The following is an 18,699-nucleotide window of genomic DNA, read 5'->3' as shown; positions in this document are numbered from 1 at the left end:
AGAAGGTAAAAAAAGAAATGGTGGCATGCACTCGGCTGGGATCTGTGTTTTGTGGATCCACGATTAGTGGACCACAAAATGGATACATCGTGTGCATGAGGCCTAAGCCAGATTCTTCCACAGCATAATAGGCCTAACACAGAATCCCATATAGCATGACCCTTATGTTGCCATACTTTGTGTTTTGAAACCTCTTCTTCCCCCATATGAAGCAAGAGTGAGACATGCATCATGGCTGCACTGTGGTCTGAGTATTTGTCACTTTATCCTGAACTGATCCATTTACTATCTTGTAGGATAAATGGCTATGTCCATTCCTACTTCATAGCACTAGGCAGTATATGATGTATCTAGAACAGGGCAAATCACATTGTATTACTGATACAATACTGACCCGGCGCTACCTTTAGTTCTGTCTACTCCACCGGTTTATGTTTTATCTATGGATGCAATCAGTAAAGCATTATGCTTTTAGTCCCTAGTATTGTTGTGTGGAGCAGATCACATACTTTGTCCTGATCACTTACAGAAATTCTGCGGAATGATTTAAATTCAAGATAAGTCAAGTGTTCTGCAAGTTCTTGTGGCTCCAGGTGGTCAAAGAGAAGGGAGACCTTCCTCTTCTTGCTGCAGTTTGACTTTATTCTTTGTGTCAGCTTTCTTGACCACTCCCGAGAGTTTCTAGAATTGTAGAAAAGGATACAAAAGATATGAGATAGATATGTAGATAGATAAATAGATAGATATGAGATAGATATTAGATAGATAGATATGATATAGATATGATATAGATATTAGATAGATATATAGATATGAGATAGATAGATAGATATGAGATAGATAGATAGATATGAGATAGATATTAGATAGATATGAGATAGATAGATAGATATGTAGATAGATAGATAAATAAATATATATAAAATAGATAGACAGAGATAGATAGATAGACATGAGATAGATAGATAGATATGAGATAGATAGATAGATATGAGATAGATAGATAGATATGAGATAGATATTAGATAGATAGACTGATGGTTGTGAAGTTTAACTACTTACATTTGCGCAACGTCCAGAAGATGCCGGTGTGACTCTTCGCCATGTACTTGCACCATCTCTTGGAAGTCTTCCATGGTCTGAGTTAGTCGCATGTCTGTTTTAAACATGGTCCAAAGTTCTGTGATCCAATACCTAGTGTGAATAATTGGAGGCGTTATTAACACCACAGTGAATGGGGCACATGGCTGGAAAGCCATGAACAAGAGAGACAGAGAAGCAGAGTCATCAGCCCACCTCACAAAGTAGCAGATTTTTCTGCAGAACATCAGTGACCTCTTCTCCAAAGCCTCCTCATATGTATGGAATTTCAGTTAAGGTAAAAAGATCTAATAAAACAGAGCTATAGGAAAAGGGGAGAAGGAGTGTAGATTACTGGAGACTACTGTAGCTGTATTCACGTGCTATGTACCGTGTGAAACACTGAAGATTTTCTGTTTTCTGAGACAGGATGAGGTTTAAGTAGGTTATAGAATAAACAAGCGTTGGACGTAATCTCTCTGTTGCCAGGTTATGCCTCCCCCATGAGAATCCTCATTACCTGTACCCTCATGAGCACACGCCTGTCAATACTAGCACACATGCTCACAAACATATGCATGCCACTCTCCGGGCATTTGGATTTTTTATTCCACTTAGGCCCCTTTCACACAAGCGAGTTTTCCCGCATGGGTGCGATGCGTGTAGTGAACCCATAGCACCCACACTGAATCCTGACCCATTCATTTCATCCATGTGCAAGAGAACAGGACACACAACAATTTATGACCCTCAACTGACTTCTATGGTGTTTTTGATGCAGCAAAGGATATAGTTTCCTGAGCTTGTTGAGCAGGTCTGCTGAGGGAATCAGGAAGCCATGCATGGTCAGCATGATTTGTACCAGCTCACTGCCCTGGCAAACATTTCCATCAGAATCTGCAAGAGAGATAACGGTTATAAAGATTACAAGAGTGAATCCAATCTAATAAGGTAACAGGAACTCTGCTTTCCTGCTCGGGAGAACATCATCAGCAGGACGAGATATGACATTCATGCTGCCGCCGGTAAACACAAGTGTTGTGACGTCAATATGGGCGCAGGTACAAATTCTGGTCCTACAAAAAAATAGTCCCTTATTTGACTTGACTTATGTTGTGGATCCTGCTAATTACTAGGACAGGTGGAAGTATCACTGCAGTATCAGACTACACAGGGTTTGTAGTCTGTTACCACGACAACACATAGGAACTATACGCAAGACAGTAGGAAAGTCTCTTGCATGCAGTTTTCTAATGTGTGAGCAAAACTAGATGCCAAAGATACTTCTAAAGCTAGCTATACACAGGAAATAGCTGACAGTACTGTGTATACATTTGACACCTATATCCCTCAACTTTAAAGGGAATCAGCCATTCCAATTTTGGCTCATTTTCTACAGTAATACATGAGTAGTACTGCAGATAAGATGTCCACATCACTATTTTTTATTTTCATACTGCCCCCCATTCCTCTACTGTTGGCGCTCAGAGGCGAGTTGAAATCCATTGTCAAGACTGCTGCGCATGCGCACAGGAGACCTCTCCATTATGTTAGAACAGCACAGCAGTCAGGACTGTATATTTCAGTGCAGCTTTGAGAGCTGACAGCAGGGCAATCAGGGGTAGTAGGAAACAAAAAAAAATTGTGATCTGGAGTCTTCATCTGAAGTACTAACTCATGTATTACTGTAGCTAATAGTCCAAAATCGGGGTGACAGATTCCATTTGAAGCAGTTGTCTCACGAATACAACCACTGTCCTCAGGCTCATGTAGGGCACATGGAGATCATAGACAGGCATCTAGAGGCAGTAAGGATCCCATTTTGGTAGGCTTCAGCCACCCTTGGATGACCATTCATCTGAATAGCCACCATGTAATATTACATTTCCTGCATGGGGAAAGCCTTGGCTGGCCACGACGTCCCACAGCAAAATCAACTGGTTGCAGGAGTGCAGGGAGCAGAACCCACAGTGATCATCTGATGACACATCTCCCTGAACACAAACATGCTGCATGGACTGCCCGAGCATGCATGTTTGCTGCCATAACGAGAGGTGGAGGATATCTTCTGGGGAGACCAAGGTATTGGACATATAAAAATCCAATATGTCTGATCCATATTCCTTTAATTTTTACATTCTGAGTTGTACTGTTTAGGAGGCCAGTAATAAAATTTATGTGAGGTCATCTGATCTCCATGAAAGCTGGTATCTGTTATACAGATATACAACCAGCCCCTGACTGTTACGGTGGCATCATGCTCTAATATTAAGGTATAGGTCTCCGTTGTAGGCTCCTTTTTATGTTCCATGTTCACATCAGTACAGACTAGGCAGGAAGTATCTGCTCTCTTTTGGTCCCTCAGACTTGGCTATGAGCTTCCTCTCTCGTTCTCGCTTATTACAGTTTACAAGAAGTGGTTTTGAGAGTCATTTTAAGATGATGAGCTTAGAGAAAGGAAGGTGGGGGGTGTTCACATTTCGCACATGGTACGAGCACGCACTACATCCAGGAGAGGGTACGAGGGAGAACAGCACATGCTGAGGTCTGTGGAGCACGTTGCATGTTATCACACCAGCCTGTGGCTTTGTCCCAGTTACATAAGCAGTAGCATGCAAAGGTACTCAGGATTATTATAGTGTGACAAGTGTTTTTTTCTACGATCACTCCCAGAACATAAGATACCACTTTAGCACATAATCTGTCATTTACTTTGAACATCATGTCATGGAAAATGAATCTAAATTAAGGAGGCCGTTTCTCCATTTCACTTCTTCTGTTCAAACAGGTTAGAAGAGTTCCTGCCGCATTTCCATTCAGGGAAACTTGTTGTATTAATGCTAATGTGATTGCAATTTTCCTCCATTTTCTTCCAGAGTGACAAACAATAGACTTTCTTTTGTTAATGTTCCTCCCACATTTCCCAGCACTGAATCAGTCCCCGGGGGGTTTCCAATTGATTCCTGTTCTCTGGGTACCACATACCGCAGTCCCCCGCAATGAGGCAACACTCAAGGATAGTTAAATGACAGCTATAGGTTTTTGCTAAGATCATGGCTGACAGACTTTGAGGAATGCTCCTCTTACATTTTGTAGCTTTCATGGCAGGGGATTACATCTTCCTATAGGTAGGGTATATGTGGAGCCTGCTATAGTGTTTTATACTTTGCAGTCCCAGGTTCATGCACTAGACAGGTGTGGCTCTAGTATGCTTGTATGACTCTCCAGCCCCTTAACAAGCAAGTATCCAAAATTCAGCAAGACAAAGAAACCAGGACTTTTCCTGAGATATCAATTCACAATTCAGCAATCATACAGCACTTGTGAGTTTTGGGCTATATGGGTGCTGCGCCTGGCACATTTGTATTGTTGTATCAGTAACTACTCTGTAGGGAGTTATAAGCGGTGAAGACACAATACAGGGTTGAAGCTGGAGGACATGTGCTCCATGTTCTGGGTTCCAGGAGCACCATCAAGCCTTGGCCAAGGTATTTAGATATAAAAAGAGGTGGATTTGAAATTTAAAGTGGCCCTGGTAAAAAAAAGTGGTCCCATGTTGTAGGCGGGACTAAATTGATAGAAGATGGGGGAACATAAGTGCAGCACAAAGTACCTCCCCAGCAGAATCTAATACCACAGTGCAGCAGAAACTACTGCCGCCAGTATTCAACTGTATCACCGTCCCTCAGGAGGGCAATCGTGGCATTGAGCATCAGACCATTATGTACCTGGCCTGTGGCCATCAGGAGAGCTTGGGTGGCCCCCTGGGCTTCGGTCCACTGGGGGGTCCCTGTAAGGTCTATGGCCAATCTGCCCCTGGATACAGAGCTAGGTCGGTATAGTGAATCTTTGCCTCTATAAGGCTTCTTCCACATCTGAGTTAGAGCTCTCCAGCGGACAACAGCTTGCAGGAGCTCTCTGGATCCGGCACGGACGGATGTTACCGCATGCCTGCCCCATTGACTATAATGCGGCTACCCAGCAAATATACCAGTGCAGTGTTTTTGTTCCAGCTGAATCCCAGCATATTTGCCGGGTAGTAGCCAGATCCCTTCATAGTCAATGGACAATGGTAGGCACACAGTAACATCTGGCCATTCTGGATCCAGACAGAGCTCCTGCAGGCGGTTCTCAGTCTACCAGTAAAACTAGCAAAGCAAAGCCGAGCGTCTACAATGCACAATTTGGTGGACAATTCTGTATGTTCGTAAATTCCTGGACAGTCCGTGAAAATAGGGGCCATTTTTTCTAGTCTGTGAAAAAAAATTGCTGTGTCCGTGATTTTTTTTTAGGCTGGTGGTACATGAACAGATGATAATGATTGTTATTACCATGGAGGAATTTTTCTAGTAAAGGGGTTGTCCAGGACTGAAAAGTTGAAGACTTATCCTATGGATGGGTCATTAGTACCTGATCAGAGGAAGTCCAGCTCCTGGAACCCATGCCAATCAGCCGTTGGAAGGGGCCTCTTCCTCGGCTTGCAACATCACGTCCATCGGTTGCATGGCCTTTTTGCCGCTTAGTCCCATTCACGTGAAAGGCATTACTATGAGGAGGCTGCAGCACTAGTCCAAGCTCCCCGGCCCCTTCAAACAGCTGATTGTAGGGTACTGCTAGTCGGAAGTGAATGGAGTGGTGGCCGCGCTTGTGCTGTGCGCTTCCCATTCATTTCAATGGGACGTCAGAAAACAGCTGAGCGCGCCACTTTGCTATATCCAGCAGTCCTATAGAAAAGAATGGAGTGCAGCCACACATGTCCCGTGCACCTTCCAGCATTTTGCGGGCTCTGTTCTAAGTATGGGTGCAGGTTCCAGAGATGGGACCCGCACCTATCAGACATTGGGGCCAAATCCTAGTGATATTTCCCCCGAATGGCCAAGGTGGACCAACACCTATAATGCCTTGGGACTTTTATCTCTGGGATGAAAAACTAAAATTATAGCTCTTGTAATGTGATGAAAACATTTGTTTTATCACTAAGACCCCAAACAGGCTGCCCACTAAGAGGTTAATGTCACTGTCAGAAACACAGCAGTGATGCGTGGATGTCCACGTTGTGTATTCCCATCCTTGCTAGTTGTAGAAGACCATTGACCTGGGCTTGACTATATCCCGGTTACCTAACCTTTATAGAGACCCTCTAGTTTAGAGGGCGGGAGGTCAGAAAGTAATAAATGGTTAACTGCTTGTAAGAGGTGACAACAAAGTCTCCTGATGTCATTCTCCATTGATTCGGACGCAGCTTGAGGTTCTCACGTCAAGCACATTGTGATTGGTGCCAGGACAGTGACATTTCAGCTGAGCTCCGAGGGGGTGACAAAGCTGTGAACTTACAGAAACCCGCCCCATAACCTACATTTTATGATGACAGGAGACCTTTCATGGACCAGGCTGCAGATTCTCACTGTGGATTTGACCTTCTACAATGCGTAGGGCGACATCCACATTTAAATCGTGTACTTTATCCCATGAATATACGTCCATGTGGCAGCAACTTCTGTGAGGCAACGTCTACACGCCAAAATACATGTGCTAAAAACTGCGGCAGATCTTTGTTAGGAAGATATTGTCATGTACTATATGATGTCTGATTTTCATTTTTTACGGGATAACACCCCTGGCCACTAATCCTGCTGTGAAACCAGTCTAATAGGTCACGTTGTAGCCCAAGCAATAGAGGAAGATCTCAGAAACCTCCAGGTCCCACCTAACGAGTAAAGAGGGATGCCATAAGTCCCATTGTGTCAAGTAAAATGCAACCTAGAATGGGAGGAGAAAGAGTAGAAGAGTGCACCCCCCCCCCCCTCTACTACAGTCTATGGTAGGTAGGGAGGAGTGCTGCAGTGCACATGGCAGACATTCAAGGGCGGATACTCAGAGCTGGTCATCGGTGGGACTAGACTCCTGCTTCCATTCAACAGGAAGTAGCCGTCTGACATCAACCACGGTCAGCCATATTAACTCATGAGGCTACTCTGTCTGCCAAGTTATCCCGCAATACATTCTCCACCTGGTGCCCCTGCACCGCGCAGCAGATTTATCATTGACGAGTGTGGATAGGCTGCGTTACTGCTGTAATGGTGCAACCATGTGATGGACGCTCTGAGGGACTGCGTACACTAAGTTGAGGCCATATATTTCATCACATGGAGGCCATATGGCCCTCTAGTATAAAGCCGCACTGTGTCCGTTCACTGCTGTGGACTACGCTTTTAGGGGAGCATACCTGCATCCAAGGGAGCCCCTCACAACTTATTTTCTGACAGACTGTACAAATGGACCTATGACGATACTATAAAGGTCCCATGTACTACACTGGGGGCCATGTTATGGCTCCTTACAAAACAGAGGCGTGATATGGCCGTGCACCTGTGGCCTTAATGGTGGTTTTCTATTTTACTGGAAAAAGGCACTTTAACATTTACTGTGTAAGCGACCACATTGTACCGTGCAAGCTTCAATACCTCCAGAAGACAGGAAGCAAGCTGTACCGTCCTGAGTGTCTCTGTGAGAAATGAGTGCGGCACATGGACCTCTGCCACCAGTATGAGAGCAGACGGAAATGTAAGAAGGCACATTCATTCTGACTCCATCCTCAAAGGCAAAAGAAGAATCCTCCCCTGATCCCGTCAGCATCAATCACATACTGGTGGCCTTCAATGAAGATTAGTAATAACTTATCACTGGAGAAGAGGGGCATCATGTTTTCATGTCCCCTAAATATTCATTCTATATATTCCAGTATTATATCTAAAAAAGGCTTCATGTTTTTACGCAAATGAGATGAATCGCCTTCAAAGTCAGTGCCCAGAATCGCCCTGGACGTATTAATATACACTGTGTATGTACAGTCACAAATGTGAAATCTAGCGCATTTTCAGTCTCTGTCCCCAGGGTTTATGGGAAGGTGACTTGGACGGCACTGACCATGACGGGAAGAGCCTGGGAGTCATTGGGCGGCTACTTTTACATCTGCGTTTTTAATTCAGGTTTTAAGATCCGGGAGAAGATCTCAAAACCTGAATTAATCGGATCAGTTTTGTCCCCATTCATTGTCAATAGGGACAAAACTGATCAGGATGCATCAGTTCAGTTGCGTTTTGGGGCTGGTTTGCAAAACTGAACAAACCTGATCAGGCATAAAAATCAATGGTCGTTATAGAAAAAAACGGATCCAGCGCCCACTGACTTAAGCTACTTTCACACTAGCATTTTTACTGGATCCGTATGGGTTCAGCAAAAACGCTTCCATTACTGATAATACAACCATCTGCATCCGTTATGGACGAATTTGGTTGTGTTATCGGTAACATAGCCAAGACGGATCCGTCATGAACTCCATTGAAAGTACATTTTCTATTGTGTCAGATTGTGACAGAGAATATGGATCCGTCCCCATTGACTTCCATTGGGGGTCATGCCGGATTCGTCTTGCTCCACATCCCAGGACGGAAAGCAGACTACAACATGTTGCGGTTTGCTCTCCGGTATGGGAACACAACTAAACGGAATGGAATACATTTTGGAGCATTCTGTTCTGTTAAGTTCAGTTTTGTGCCCATTGACAATGAATGGGGACAAAACTGAAGCGTTTTTTTCCTGGTATTGAGCCCCTATGACGGATCTCCATACTGGAAACTAAAACTCTAGTGTGAAAGTATCCTAATAATGATTTTCAGGCCTGATCAGGTTTGTTCAGTTTTGATTTAATACAACAGGATCCGACCGAAACGGGATGTATCAAATGGAGCAGATCCATTTAATTAAGGTTTTGAGATTCTCTGCTGGATATCAAAACATGAGTTAAAATCGCAGATGTGAAAGTAGCCTAAAACATTGAAAAAAAATAAGATGACCGCCTACCCATAATAAAGTTGTAAAAGTACAGGGTGTGTAACTTTTCACAGCTCTGTAGATTACTATGAGAACCTGTGGTGTCACTAAATGATATATAAAACACATTAGGAAATTGCTATTATTTATGCTATATAAATTAATTAAATATAAATTATACTCTTTAAATTGGCTATAAAATGTATTACAAAATCCAGATATGGGCCCCGTAAAACTGGTGGGTGATGAGTGGTTTAGGGACACAGACTTGTCCTCATCTGTTAGCAGGGACAGTGCTTATCTGCAGCCCTGGCACCAGCCACACCAACATAGGATAGACAATGTTTTCTTTTCAAGATATGGGGTATTGTTCATCTTCACAGTTGCCTCCTTCATGGGGAGGGGGTCTTTCAGGAATTTTCCATTTTCCACTAGGCACACTGCATGTTAACCACTTCTTGCCTTGGCACTGTGATGGGGTACATGTATTTCACACATCTGTAATGTGAACACATTTCATGGCTGCAGTAAGTTGGGAATTGCCGATTACAAATGTCTGTATTATGGCTATAAGACGTTGGACCCATGTGGAGAAAAACCATTGGTGGTCTGGGTCTTCTGGCTGTAACAGCTTCACTAATGACTACCGTGTTCCCTCCATGTCAGGTCTACAGAAGTCCATGGCACTCAGGCCGCTAAATGATGCATGGCAGTTGAGGATCCGCTGTTACCGATTTTGCTTTGGGGGGTGAGGATCTCCAGTTTATGCCTCTAAAGTTAGGGCTAGAGCTGACTTTCTTGGGGGAAAAAAAACAATTTTGAACACAGTACGTTACATAAAATCCATACATGCTCCTATGTCCAGAAATGTAGTTTTGTAGGGGAGATGGGTTGTCTCTTAGATTCCCCTCGGTGACTTGGACAAGTATATATATATGTACATTCATTGAATACAATAGTGAAATAAGTATAGTACATCGCATATTTGGAAATCTGGTTTTCTGGCTGTACCAGCTGGTATACTAGCTGACTGGTCCCATGACTAAGCACCTTGGCACAGAGAAATGCTGAAATCCTCCAGTTCCTTCAGGTCACTTTGTCCCTCTGTGTCCCGGACAACAGATTACTGCTGCGACAATGCAGCACCGCGCAAAATTACACAAACCCACCCTGCATATACAGTTATCAGTAATCTGCAAACATATGGAAAATCACAGCTATACATTCGATTAGTGCAGATGTAGCAGAGCTGAGATTGCTTCGTGTAGTGCACCCAAGGGCATAACCACGTGACAAGAGTCGTAATAACTCACCAAAAGTTTGAATGCACATCTGGATCAGTTCGTCCAAGCTGGCCCCCTTGATAAGCTGTCCTAGAGGCATCATCACCCGTATGGGGGTGACCTGGGGAAGTTTGGGATGCGAGGTGCAATGGATGATTTGCTTCAATTCCAGCGCCAGTCTAGGAATAGTGGTACAGCCATGTGCAGGTCTACTGAGAAAGAGAGAGACGACAGATTAGACGGCTGTACAGCTACCATTAGACAGAACATGAAATGTCAGGATCTATAGAGCCCAGTGCTGGTGAAGAAGGTTACCTCCTCCTCCTCCTCCTCCTCCTCCAGCCACAAATCAGTACTTTCAGCTCTCCTTCCAGGAAAAGTGACAATCAAGAACCTGTACCTCTGGTCTATGTGGAAACATTACAGTCATTTATTAATTGTTAGCAAGGAGGGGATGATGTGTTTTTTTTTTTTTACATATTTATCTTCAGATTCGCCGTAAATGAAGCCAGAAATCTATGGTGGTTTAGAACTGCCGTACACTTTAGGTGCACGGACTTCGGGAGGATGCACCTAATTTATGATGTGGCTTCTGGTGGTCTTGACTACTCTCTGCCATAGCTTTGTGGGAAGAGATTCACTTGTAATGCTATTACTTTCCCTGATCTTTCTGAGCTGGGCTGTACCTGGGGGCCGCTCTATCCGTGACTGACCGCTATCTCTGCACACAGCTGTATGTTTCTTCAGTGCACTGCAGACAGTACACGGACCCTTTCATTCTTGTGGGGTCATGCACACGTCCCTATATTTTATGGATCCATATGGCCGTTCCACAAGTTATAGAACCTGCCCTGTTCTGGTCCGTGAGAAAAATGTGGAATGCACATGGAAAGTATCTTTATACTGCGGATTTAAATATGGATATGCTGTCTTCTACAGAGAATTAGTGTTGAGCGAAGCGAGCTTCAGAAAATAGATCCGAAGTCGCTTCGCTCAAAACTTTGTTTAAATGCTGTACGGAGATCCGTCTCTCTACAACATTCAAATGTATGGGCTGTGCCGAGGTGAAATTCGTCATCTCCGAAGTCTTTCGAGACTTCGGTGAATCATTTCAGACTTTGATTTTTCAACTTGAAAACTATTTTAAAACTGGGATCCGAAGTCGGCTTTGGTACCTACTGTTACCTGTGTACTGACGCCGACTTCGGATCCCAGTTTTAAAACTGTTTTCAAGTTATTCACGAAGACTTGCGAGACTTTGGAGATAACGACAAAGTTTTGACCGAAGCAAATTCGGATCTATGATCCATAGTTCTCCTTGCACAACACTACAGAGAATGCCATCAATCTCAGATCACAGTGAATGAGCAAAAAGAGCAGAGATATAAATGTATAAGTTAAAGGTTTTTTGGAGGCTTTTCCCCTAAAACTACCGTATATATCAGTCTGCTCAGCTCCTCCTGCTCTATAACATGAAGCCTGCAGATTACACTGCACTTTCATGGTGACAGGTTCCCTTTATACAATCCTAAAAATAATACGAACCTGGGATGCTGTAGTCTGTGGCAGTACAGGAAGCAGTGATTGTTCTGGAGTCCTAGTAGACTATGCTGGCTATGTTACACAAGCATTGTGAGAAACACTACCTTACCCTCAGGACAGGTCACTGATATCAGATCAGCAGGGGTCCGACTCCTGGCACCCCCGCAGATCTGCAGGGTCTACCTGTGGGTTGTCTCCTTTGAAGCGGCGGTGTAATTACAGCTTCTTCTCCTACTGACGAGCAGTTATAATTACACGTTGCCGCCTCTACAGAGTTGACGACATGCAGATAAACTATGAAGAGGAAGCAGCGCTCACACAAGTGCCACAACTCATCCAGACACCAGGAGTTGGACCCCCGCCGGTCTGATAGAGGATAGGTCATCAATATTACACAACTGAAAATATAAAAAATACAGCGGCTCACCCCCTTCCTATATGGATAAGGTGCACACCCCCTGGTCCCACCCTCAGGACCGAGTGTAAATAACAGGTGTGGGGGGGCACACTTCAAAAGGAAACACTAAATGGGATAGTGATGATACACTTTATTATATAAAAAATATATTTAAGAACATACCCCTAAAACATACATAAAATATGGTACATCAATCAATATGAACCAAGTAAGTTCTAAAATGTTATATTACATTTTTGCAACTGAGTGTGCACTTACTTGGTTCATATTGATTGATGTACCATATTTTATGTATGTTTTAGGGGTATGTTCTTAAATATATTTTTTATATAATAAAGTGTATCATCACTATCCCATTTAGTGTTTCCTTTTGAAGTGTGCCCCCCCCCCACACCTGTTATTTAGACGCTGCATCAATATTACACCACTGCACAACCCCTAAACATTTACAGGCAGAGATATTGTATACGGTTGTGCGAATGCTCCCTTAATGTTGGCCAACCTGAAATTGCTAAATACCTAGCAGCATTTTTTGCTCCTTTAGGCCGTGTTCACATCTGTGTTGTGAACTCAGCACAAAAGTTCCGGAGGACTGTGCATCGCTGGATCTCCTTCCACTATAATGGGATCCAGACGCTTTCTAGCATATACCGTATGCCGTCTTTCCGCCAAACAAAAAAAAAATGATTGTGGTATTTTTTTAATTTTTTTGGCCGACTTATATTTATAGAAAGCGTCTGGATCCCATTATAGTGAAAGGAGATCCAGCGATGCACGGTCCTCTGCCAGAACAGACTGTCGAAGTTCACGGCGCAGATGTGAACGCGGCCTTAAGCAATTTTTCGGAAATCGCAGCATGCAGGGTGTGGTGTTTTTTCAATTTCCCATAGACTTCTGTATTATTATAGGGTGGATTCTGGCGTCACCTTAACCCTGCTTTCACACCTGAGCGTTTCTCAAACGCGCGTTTTACGCGCATTTTTGTCACACGTTTTTATGCACGTTTTTTGCAATAGTAAACGCGCGTTTGTGTGATTGACTGCAGTGTCCTATGGCCACAAACGCGCGTCAAAACGCCCCAAAGAAGCTCAAGAACTTGATTATGCGTCGGGCGTTTTACAGCGCGATCGTACGCGCTGTAAAACGCCCAGGTGAGAACCATTCCCATAGGGAAGCATTGGTTTTCATGTGTTGAGCGTTTTACAGCGCGTTTGAACGCGCTGTAAAACGCTCAGGTGTAAACTTAGGGTAAGGTAGAACCCCTTACACAGAGTGAGATGATGCAGCGAGCCCCTCTGGCTAATGAGTCACTTCTTGGAGGTCTTCTCATGGCGCTATGTAATGGACTAGGGGGTTTTCGGTCATGACAGAACGTAACACACTGCAACACCCAGGATCTGGTAGGCAGCACAGCGTCACTTTCTTGAAGGTGAGCTGAAGAATTAAGAATTAATCACATGCCGGAAGTCTGAACGCCAGAGACAAGCCTATAAAACTGGCTGACGTGACTGCTGTACCAATGAATTTCTCAAGAAAAAATCTCCACAATCACCTTGGAGACAACTAAATAACCAAGTTATATTGTGCGTATACATTCAGTGCAAGACCTTATCCTTCTGTCAGACGGAGTCCATGGGGAAAGATTGCCTTTACAGAATACAGGCTGCTGTAATGGCAGCTTATGTTTGCTGGGGGATCTGAGAAAGAAAAAAATGTCTAAATTCCCATTTCTTTCTATAAAAAATTAAGTGAAGATTCCTCGAATGACAACCTAACACAGCTAGTAGCTAATCGCAGAAAAGAGGGTACGGCTACATGGCGACTTTTCATAATGTATTTCAATGTTGTCACAATGCGACAGTCGCAACAAAACCCAACTTGACGACTGCACGTCGCATGATGCATTGTGACGCCATTGAAATACGTTACATGAAATGTCGTCATGTACCCTTAAGGTTTTACAGAGTCATTTTCGCTCAAACAGTTGAAATTTCGCTGAAAACTCACGAGCAGCCACACTGTATTACGCCGTGGTTTCTCCGCACATAATCCACGTGGGAAAAAAACCACGTCATCTGTATGCAGGCGCCCATAGTGTACGTTCACATAGCGCAGATTTTCTGTCTGGATTTTGTCAATTTACCAAATCTCATCCACACGCTGTGGAAAAACTATATGTGGAAATTGACCTGTGATATGGATTTTAAAACTGCCAGGAGCAAAATAAAAAAAAGAAATCCGATCCTTTTTCATCTAAGTTCACCATACCGGTCCTCCTAAAGAAGCGGCCACACGCGAAATGCTTTTTTTTCCCAAATCACAGCATGCTCCGGGTGTGATAATTGTAACATTGCCACACCCAGAGCATGCTGGGATTTGGACAAAAAAGCAATGCGATGCAACAAAAAAACACCACCCCACAATAATGCTTGTGAAAAAACATGAATTTCATGGAGCTTCTTACAAAACTAAAAAAAAATCAATAAAATTAAAAACTCCCCCCCAAAAAACGAAGTGTTGCAGCACCCTTAGGGCCTATTTACACGGCGTGTTATACAGAGTAATTTTGGCACAGACAGCTAGGCTGAAATTCTGCCAAAAACCTGCCCATGGCTGCGTCCTTTCTGCCTCCCCTACATCTCAATGGAAGGCAGCGCTGAGGATCGAGGAACGGGACGTGTCTGTTACCGGTGCGGCTGCGCTCTGCGATCCTCAGCGCTGCCTCCTATTGTGATGTAGGGGAGTCAGAATGGACTCAGTTAGGTTTAGGACTTTCCGCGCTAACATTACACTGTAACACCTGCAGTATGAATGGGCCCTTAGGCTTTTTTTTTTCTGTTTTTGTGTTTTTTGTTCAGCACATTTGTAACATACATTTTGTTTCTGAATTTGCTTTCTACCAATTTTCTGATCGTCTTTCCTGAACACGATTATGGGGGCTGTTCTTAACAACAGTTAGAGAACTGCTTTATAGCAGCCACCATGGTCCATAGACACAATGGACAGGAGATGACTCTATTGACTTCTATGGGAGAGTTTTCTAGGCATGCTCTGTGACTTGTGCAGGGGTCAGGAGGGAGTAGGTAAGCTGTGATATCACGTATTGTGAATGGTGGATCTGGTGTTGCCTATAAAGAGGTGTTATCTGTCATTGTAGTCCTGCCTGTGATGATAATAATAAAAAGTGATCTGTACAGCCCCATAGTCTGGAGAGTGATTACATTTGCATGATATAAGATCGTCTGGATCTGTTAGTTGGTTATGAAAGAGGCCTTAGATTTCCTCCATTTGTCTCACACAATACACATAATAACAGCATAATGAATAGATGTTGGGTGAGAGCATAGCAGATTGTACGGCAGGTATCTCGCAAGAAGGCGACATCGGCCTCTATCTGTGAGGATAAAGGACTACTACAATAGTACTAGTATAATACCCACCGACTCCTTCAGTGGTCCCGGGGCCGGACTAGATTGTGTTATGTTATATATAGCAGCTCGGGGATGAGGAGACAATGGTGGGCTGCGGTCAGATCCTGCAGATTCCAGGGGGAATTCTGCCAGGAAAGGCAATGGAGACGAAATCCTTATCATGGAAAGCAGCCCCAAAGGTCACTAAAGGTCACCCTCTCCACTGTGCGCTGGTACTGATAATGTAACACCCTAAAGCTGTATAACTCGCTCTGGGGGGTCATTTACCAATGTTTGGAATAGAAAAAAATAAAATAAAAATCACAAGAGTGTTTTTGCACTGAGGGAGTGACAGGCATGGCGGGGGCCGGGATATCAGCTCAGCACATTTACTGGTAAACGTGGAGTGGAAACTACTGCAGCCGGGGCCGGAGCAGACTTTACGCCAGGCGCACGGAGGGCAAGACGTGAAACCCAGGACCCTCGCGATCAGTTGTTTGGGAAAGCAGTGGTGCTCGCAGTAGCACTGCGGCCTTCTCCAGCTTGTCCTAGGCAAGTGACATCACGTTCATCGGTCACATGGCATAGAAGTGAATGGGGCTGAGCGTAAAACCAAGCACAGCCGCTATACAATGTACGGCACTGTGAGCACGGAGAGGGCCACGGCGGCGCTCACAGCGCTGGTGCCTTCTCAAGTAGCTGATCGGCGGGCGTCCCGGGTGACAGACCCCATAGATCAGATACTGATGACCTATCCTGAGGATAGGGAGAAAAGAGACCGGCACTCGCTTGTTTAGATAATCTTGCTGTGATTTATTGTCACATTCCAGCGACGCGTTTCGGCATACAATCTGCCTTTGTCAAACTGTGACCTGAGGATAGGTCATCAGTAAAGAAACACTTGGAAACTCCTTTGACATTTAATACAATGTGCCAAATCTATTAAGAAGTGCGCTCCTCTTAATAAATCTGGCGAATCTGTGCTTTCACTGCGCGCCAGAAAACAAATCTACATCTGCTAGAAGTGGGCATCGATTTTTGTCATCATTTATGCCAATTTCTGGCCTTGAGAGGCCATTTTCTCTACCGGTAAGCTCCACCACTTTGCTGCTTCTTTTTCTTATATGCCTTTTTCGTATATGCCTTTTGTATACATATATATATTTATTCATTTTGAGCATATTTCGGTTCATTTTTGTGCCCACAACATTGTTTCTTCCACTTGCGATCGCCACGGGCTCTTATTGGCTCTCGCTGTGCGTTCCACCTGAGCCTCGCAGCCTTTGGGCCGGAAACCCCGGCTCCCGTCCCTTTTGGAACGCACTAGGTGCGTTCCACCGAGCGGAAATCGGCCTTCCTTCCGGTCCGGGACGCCGCAGGTTGGTGGGGCTATCAGCGGCACCCCAGGGAGCTTAGCCAGACATTTGTTCCAGCAATCCACCTCTACTTCCGCCCGGTGGTGAGACGCATCGTCATGCGTTCCACAGGGCGGAAGTGCCACTCCATCCGATCCGACAGGCTCGATCCGGTCCCTCTACTGTGCCTATAGTTGGTACTATGACTTAGATGATACATTTATATTTGCATTTAGTTGTAAACCTATATATATTTTTTTATATTTTACATTTTCTAGATTCATTCATCCATTTGATTGTGGAACGCATATGCGTTCCAAATACCGGAAGTACGGCTTCACCACTTCCGGTTTGAAAAACGCGCCTTTTTGAGGGCCATTAATGTATAAATTGTTTGTCTTACTATTACTTGATTATGTAATGCTCCTGAAGAAGGGGATCTATTGTCCCCGAAACGCGTCGAGCCATTTTTTACAATAAAGGTGATTGATCAGAAGCACCGGATTACCTGCTGCCTTCATCACTACGACTCTACATACGATCCTGGCCGGGGGGGTTCAAGTCACAGGTGTCATATGCTTATCCTGGTGACCACCCCCCCCAGTGAAGTGAGTGTTTTTTAAGAGTGTGATTTTGTCCTGGTTGGGCATCGCTCACCTCTATTATTATTATTATTTATCTGATATTTTATCCTCTATATATATATATATATTTATTTATTTATAATTATTTCATCATTTATTCTTTCATATTAATTCCATTCCATTTGTATCAATCTCCATCTCTGTCAACCACTTTGTCTTCTGAATATTGGGCTGTTAGACGGTCTTTCCTGTGGAGCAGGGTTTACTTAGGGTCTTCCACGTTGGAGCACCCACCATCCAGGTTTTACAACATTGCTTCCTTTCCTGCTCTTGATAACTATCACGGTTTAGTGGTACTCCCTTTCTAACTACACTTGTAACAAGGCCTGGCGCTCTCTTTCATTTGGGGTCTAAACTATAAGTGATGGACTCTCCAACACTGTAGATTATTACCCCTTACACCCGTTCACTAGAAAAAAGAGACAGGGAAAGGGCAAAATGGTAAAAATCACTTTTTGCACAAAATATGTCTTGCACACTTTATACTCCTCTCAGCGGTATCGTACAGGAGCGTGCACACAGCTCCAGAGGGTGTGCCAACATGGGATGGAGATGCCGCAGATCTGTGCAGGTAAAAGTCACATAGCACCAGCCGTGTGGGTCAATCTTAGGCTACATGAACATGACCAATGTGTGTTTTGCGGTCCGCGGAATGGAGCAACGGATGCGGACAGCACACGGAGTGCTGTCCGCATCTTTCGCGGCCCCGTTGAAGTTAATGGGTCCACACCCAAGCCGCAAAAACTGAGGTTCGGATGCGGACCAAAACAACGACCGTGTGCATGTAGTCTGGTCCACATGTTGCAGAATTTTTCCAGATACGCGGTGAGGATTTTAACATTTTGCATCATGTCAATTTCTGAGAAGGTTGAAAATCCGCAATAATGTAGTATGGTGAAATCCATGGTGAATCTGCAGCAAAACGTTACGCGTGTGGATTTTACCGCCATGTGTGGACCGGATCAGACGCGCTGTGATATGTATTACCGTATGTGAAGCTCAGGTGCACGTTATAGTCCTCTACTCTGGTTAGATTTTTAGAGAAATCCAGCCCTCTACCTTCATCCGTCCTGTCTGTAAATGCGTATTATTGCCTCACTCCAGGTAACTGGAAAATTCCCTGAGAAATCCCCT

At 44.2% G+C, this 18,699-nt stretch overlaps 1 protein-coding gene across 7 annotated transcripts in view; it reads right to left on the bottom strand.

Moving 5' to 3' along the window:
• Window positions 1-18,699, bottom strand: part of RASGRP1 (RAS guanyl releasing protein 1) — a 215,855-nt gene that overhangs the window by 21,373 nt on the left and 175,783 nt on the right. For 3 of the 7 annotated variants that reach the window (XM_044271594.1, XM_044271592.1, XM_044271589.1), the window contains exons 2-6: window positions 10,227-10,408; window positions 1,872-1,977; window positions 1,297-1,359; window positions 1,063-1,194; window positions 528-681 (exon numbers count right to left, since the gene is read on the bottom strand). In XM_044271594.1, coding sequence (XP_044127529.1) covers window positions 528-681; window positions 1,063-1,194; window positions 1,297-1,359; window positions 1,872-1,977; window positions 10,227-10,299 — 528 coding nt within the window. In that variant the 5' untranslated portion in view covers window positions 10,300-10,408. Of the gene's footprint in view, window positions 1-527; window positions 682-1,062; window positions 1,195-1,296; window positions 1,360-1,871; window positions 1,978-10,226; window positions 10,409-11,741; window positions 11,864-18,699 lie in introns of those variants that run through there. The other 4 variants (XM_044271593.1, XM_044271591.1, XM_044271590.1 and 1 more) reach the window with 2 other exon arrangements.

This window comes from Bufo gargarizans, chromosome 11, assembly GCF_014858855.1.
Source record: "Bufo gargarizans isolate SCDJY-AF-19 chromosome 11, ASM1485885v1, whole genome shotgun sequence".
NCBI classification, from domain to species: Eukaryota; Metazoa; Chordata; class Amphibia; order Anura; family Bufonidae; genus Bufo; species Bufo gargarizans.
The sequence above is the reverse complement of the archived record's forward strand: the minus strand, read 5'-3'. Positions and strand labels throughout refer to the sequence as shown.